Source organism: Manacus vitellinus, unplaced genomic scaffold (assembly GCF_001715985.3).
Source record: "Manacus vitellinus isolate BGI_N305 unplaced genomic scaffold, ASM171598v3 scaffold_119_pilon, whole genome shotgun sequence".
In the NCBI taxonomy this organism is placed as follows: Eukaryota; Metazoa; Chordata; class Aves; order Passeriformes; family Pipridae; genus Manacus; species Manacus vitellinus.
Window position 1 is genome coordinate 97,595 of NW_021938894.1, and position 4,601 is coordinate 102,195.

At 65.6% G+C, this 4,601-nt stretch overlaps 1 protein-coding gene across 1 annotated transcript in view; it reads left to right on the forward strand.

Moving 5' to 3' along the window:
* Positions 1 to 4,595, forward strand: part of TPP1 (tripeptidyl peptidase 1) — a 10,146-nt gene extending 5,551 nt beyond the window's left edge. The window contains exons 2-11 of the mRNA XM_029965746.1: positions 25 to 211; positions 311 to 432; positions 736 to 917; positions 1,130 to 1,328; positions 2,482 to 2,670; positions 2,794 to 2,866; positions 3,120 to 3,240; positions 3,517 to 3,675; positions 3,741 to 3,878; positions 4,297 to 4,595. Coding sequence (XP_029821606.1) covers positions 25 to 211; positions 311 to 432; positions 736 to 917; positions 1,130 to 1,328; positions 2,482 to 2,670; positions 2,794 to 2,866; positions 3,120 to 3,240; positions 3,517 to 3,675; positions 3,741 to 3,878; positions 4,297 to 4,437 — 1,511 coding nt within the window. The 3' untranslated portion in view covers positions 4,438 to 4,595. The remainder of the gene's footprint in view (positions 1 to 24; positions 212 to 310; positions 433 to 735; positions 918 to 1,129; positions 1,329 to 2,481; positions 2,671 to 2,793; positions 2,867 to 3,119; positions 3,241 to 3,516; positions 3,676 to 3,740; positions 3,879 to 4,296) is intronic.
* The last annotated feature ends 6 nt before the right edge of the window (positions 4,596 to 4,601 follow it).

Sequence of the window (4,601 nt, forward strand, 5' to 3'; positions counted from 1 at the left end):
GCCCGAGCCCCCCGGGTCCCCCAGGCCTGTGTGGGGGTCTGAGCCCTCTGTGCCTCCCAGGGCAGTACCTGTCCCTGGAGCAGGTGCGGGACTTGGTGCAGCCATCCCCAGCCACGCTGATGACAGTGCTGAAGTGGCTGCAAGACCATGGAGTGGAGGACTGCCGGACTGTCACCACCCTCGACTTCCTGGAGTGTCACCTGCCTGCGAGGTGAGCCCCGAGGGCTTGGACCTGCTCTGGTGGTCCCGTGGTGGCTGGGCCTGTGTACCAGACGTGTCCCATCCCGTGGTGACTGTCCCTGTGTTGCAGTATGGCTGAGCTCCTGCTCCCTGGGGCTGAGTTCCACCGGTATGTGCATGGCCAGCGCAGCCTGGTGCGGTCCCCACTGCCCTACACTGTCCCCCCGGAGCTGGCGGAGCACCTGGACTTTGGTATGTTCCACTTGTGGGAGATGAGGCTGTGGTGCAGTCCCAGCCCCCAGGAGCCCCCTCAGCCTCCCCACAGCACCCTGTGTGGGATGGGCACTGGAGCCCACGTGAGGAGGCTCCTCAGGGCTGGGGCTGCAGAGCTGGGCTTCCCGAGCCCTGCTGCTGGCCAGCCCATGTGGACACGGGGATGGTGAAGGGGGAGCCCAGGGGTCATGGAAGGTGATGGGGGAGCCCAGGGGCCATGTCCTGCCCTCCTGGGGCTCTGTGCCCTGACGGTCCCTCCGGTCCCACTGGGCTGTGCCGCAGTGGGTGGGATGCACCGGTTCCCTGTGGAGCACACGGTCAGCAGAGCCGAGGCCAGGAAGGACGTGGGGTCAGCGGGAGCGTCGTTCCACCTGGGTGTGACGCCGGCCATCCTGCGCCAGAGATACAACATGACAGGGGGGGACGTGGGGCTCCTGCCCAACAACAGCCAGGCCTGTGCACAGGTAACAGAGCTGCCCAGAGTGGAGGTCTGTGGGCTGGGGCAGTCCCGTGGATTGGTGCTGCTCTGGGGGTCATGAGACAGCTGAAGGTCCCTCGGTGGTTGCTGGGAGTACCTGGTGTAGCACAGACCTGTGCTGGGCAACTTTTGAAGTCAGGATCAAAATCTTACCTTATTTTTTCAAGACAAAACAGTCTGCCCCTTCATATTTTGCAGTTCCTGGAGCAGTACTTCCACCAGGCCGACCTGGCTGAGTTCATGCAGCTCTTCGGCAGCAGCTTTGCCCACCGCACGCAAGTGGACCGGGTAGTGGGGCACCAGGGCCATGGCAAGGCCGGGCTGGAGGCCAGCCTGGATGTGGAGTACATCATGAGCACGGGTGCCAATATCTCCACCTGGGTCTTTAGCAATGCAGGTACCGGGGGGGAGCCCTGAGGGGTGGGGGAACACCTGGAGGGGCAGGGGAATGCCTGGAGGGGCAAGAGGAGAGCCCCAAGGGGTGGGGGGAGCACCCAGAGGGGTGAAGAGAGAACCCTGAGGGATGAGGGAAGAGCTTGCAGGGCTGTGCAGGCACACCTGGCTGCAGTACAGCCCCAGGTGCCTTCCAAGCTCCCCCACCAAGTCAGAGCTGACACTGGATTCCCAGCTCGTAGGGGAATCACCCTTGATTTGTGTAGTGGCTTTGAACTGTGTGAACCTTCAGCATCTAGAGTATCCCAGAGCAGAGGTTTCCTCGCCAGCACCATGTGGAGCAACTGTCCCACTTCGCTCCTGTGGAGGAGGGCACAGCCACGGCATTTTCTGGCCTCGCTGGGGCTGGAGCTGAGCTCTTGCCCATGAGTCTCCCAGTGGAGCAGGGAGAGTGAGGGGAATTTGCGAAAACAAATTGCCAAACAGGCTGCACAAACACAAACAGGGCACAGTGCTGGGGGCAGTGTCCCTGTCCCAGATTGAGAACTGGCTGAGCAGGAGGCGAGTGCCCCAGGGACACTGTCCCTGTTCCCGACAGTGACAGCAGCCTGGCACTGTCCCTCCCGTTGCCCCCACACAATTACTGCTGTGGGAAGAGCGTGGGGACAGTGAAGTGAGTGACTGAGAGTGAGCGAGGGTGGCTGGGCCTCTGCTCCCCTCCCAATGGAGAGGACTGGGGGGCAGGGAGGGACCTGGGCAGGAGCAGGTGGAATGCGTGGAGGTGGCATGTGCGTCACTGCGCTGGGACACACTGCCACGGGAGGGGCTGAGGCCCTGCTGGATCCAGAGCTGCCTAGGTGGCTGCAGCCCTGTGGCAGAAGCTTGGAGAGAGAGGTGTGTTAGCCCCTTGCCCTGGGGTTCAGGGCGACCCTCCTGCCATCCCCGTGGGCCAAGCTGGAGCCTGGTGCCATCCACCATGACTGGCCCCAGGATGAGCTCACGGAGCTCCAGGCTGGCCGTGCTGTGACTCTGTGCCCCGTAGGCAGGAGCTGGGGGGCTTCTTCAGCCCCCAGTGCTGGTGGTGCTGCTGAGACAGGGCCCCCTGCGCTGTCCCCCACCCCTGGTGTCCCTGTGTCCCTGCCCCGCTGTCCCCACAGGAAGGCATGAGAGCCAGGAGCCCTTCCTGGCCTGGCTGCTGCTGCTCAGCAACATGTCAGCGGTGCCGTGGGTGCACTCGGTGAGCTACGGGGATGACGAGGACAGCCTGTCCCTCGCCTACATGGAGCGCGTCAACGCCGAGTTCATGAAGGCGGCGGCGCGCGGCCTCACTGTCCTGTTCGCCTCAGGTGCGGCCGGGCCCGGCACGGCCTTAGTGCCAAGTGTGGCTGCAGGAGTCCCTCTGGGGACCCCAGGCTGAGGGGCTGCTGGGGCGCCCCTCACCTGTCCCCTCTCTGTCTGTGTGTCGGCAGGTGACGACGGTGCCGGGTGCCGGCGGGTGCACAGTGGGAACCACACGTTCCGGCCCAGCTTCCCAGCCTCCAGGTGGGTGAGGGAGGGAGCCAGGTGTGGGGGCACTGCTGGCCTCAGTCCCTGTGGGGTCTAAGCCCCCCGGGGATCACCTGAGAGTCCCCACCAGGGCCTGGGGACACTCGCAGACCCCAGTTCTGGGGCCTGTGCAGCTCTTGGGGGTGGTATTGGGTTTGCAGGGCAAGGCTGTGGTGGCGAGGGAGCTGTGGGGGGCTGCTGAGGCCCAGGCAGCCATGTGCCCACCCGCAGTGCCCTCCTGTCCCCCTAGCCCCTATGTCACCACTGTGGGCGGCACATCCTTCAAGAACCCCTTCCTGGTGACGGAGGAGGTGACGGATTACATCAGTGGGGGCGGCTTCAGCAACATCTTCCCCATGCCTGGGTACCAGGTGAGGGTCACCTGCACTGCTGGGCTGCCTGGGGCTGTGGGGGGCCTGGTGGGGGATAATGGACTTGAGGGTAACTACAGGCCATAGTGTGGTGACAGTGGGCCGTGGTGTGGGTGACAGTGGGCCGTGGTGGGGGATGAAGGCCGTGGTGGGGGATGAAGGCCGTGGTGGGGGATGAAGGTTGTGGTGGGGGACGAAGGCCATGTTTGGGTGCTGACAAGCCATGGTGGGTGATGAAGGCCGTGGTTGGGTGCTGACAGGCCGTGCTGTCCCCAGGCTGCTGCCGTCGGGCGTTTCCTGCACTCAGCCTCGAAGCTGCCGCCCAGCTCGTACTACAACAGCAGTGGCCGCGCGTACCCCGACCTGGCCGCCCTCTCTGACAACTACTGGGTGGTGACAAACCGCATCCCGCTGCCCTGGGTGTCGGGGACCTCGGTAAGGGCCCGTCCCCCGCTGCCCTGCGTGCCGGGGACTGCGGGCTGAGCGTGGTGTCCCCGCAGGCGTCCACGCCGGTGGTGGCGGGCATGGTGGCGCTGATCAACGACCGGCGGCTGCAGCGGGGCCTGGCGCCCCTCGGCTTCCTCAACCCCGCGCTCTACCAGCTGCAGGAGCGGGGCCTCGGTGCTGCCTTCTACGATGTGAGCGGGGCAGAGGGACAGGCTGGGGGCCATGGGCATCCTGAGGGGCTGGGCTGGGCACACCATCCTGGGGGCTGGGGTGCCATGGGTGCCCCAAGGGACTGTCCTGGGGGCTGGGGGTCTGTCCTGGGCCTCTTTCTCCCAGAGCCGTGCTTGGGGCATGGCCAGCAGTGCCCTGCTGGGGCACAGGAGCGTCCCTATGACCTTCCCTCGGGAGGGGTGTCTGCGGAGGGTCCCTGTGGGCCTCCCTTGAGCTTCGTGGGGCAGGTCCCCTCGTGTGGCTGTGGCTGTTTGGGGGGTGCTGTCCCTTGAGAAGACCCTAGGGAGGGGGGGCCTGTGCCATGGGGAGTGTTGTGGGGGTCCCCATGCTGGATTTCCTGGAGTCCCTGTGCCCCCGCACTGAGGCTGATCCCTGCAGGTCACCCAGGGCTGCCACCTGTCTTGCCTGGACGGCACTGTGCAGGGCCAGGGCTTCTGCGCTGGCCCTGCCTGGGACCCTGTCACCGGCTGGGGCACCCCTAACTTCCCAAGCCTGCTGCGGGCGCTGCTGCTGCCCTGACCGGGACGCCAGGACACGGAGACTGGGACACTGGGACAGCGGGATCGGGACACGGGGACTGGGACAGGAGGACAGGAACAGCAGAGCACCAAGATCGGGACATCGGCACTGGGACAGCGGCACACCGGGCCTGGGACACTGGGACAGCAGGATCGGGACACGGG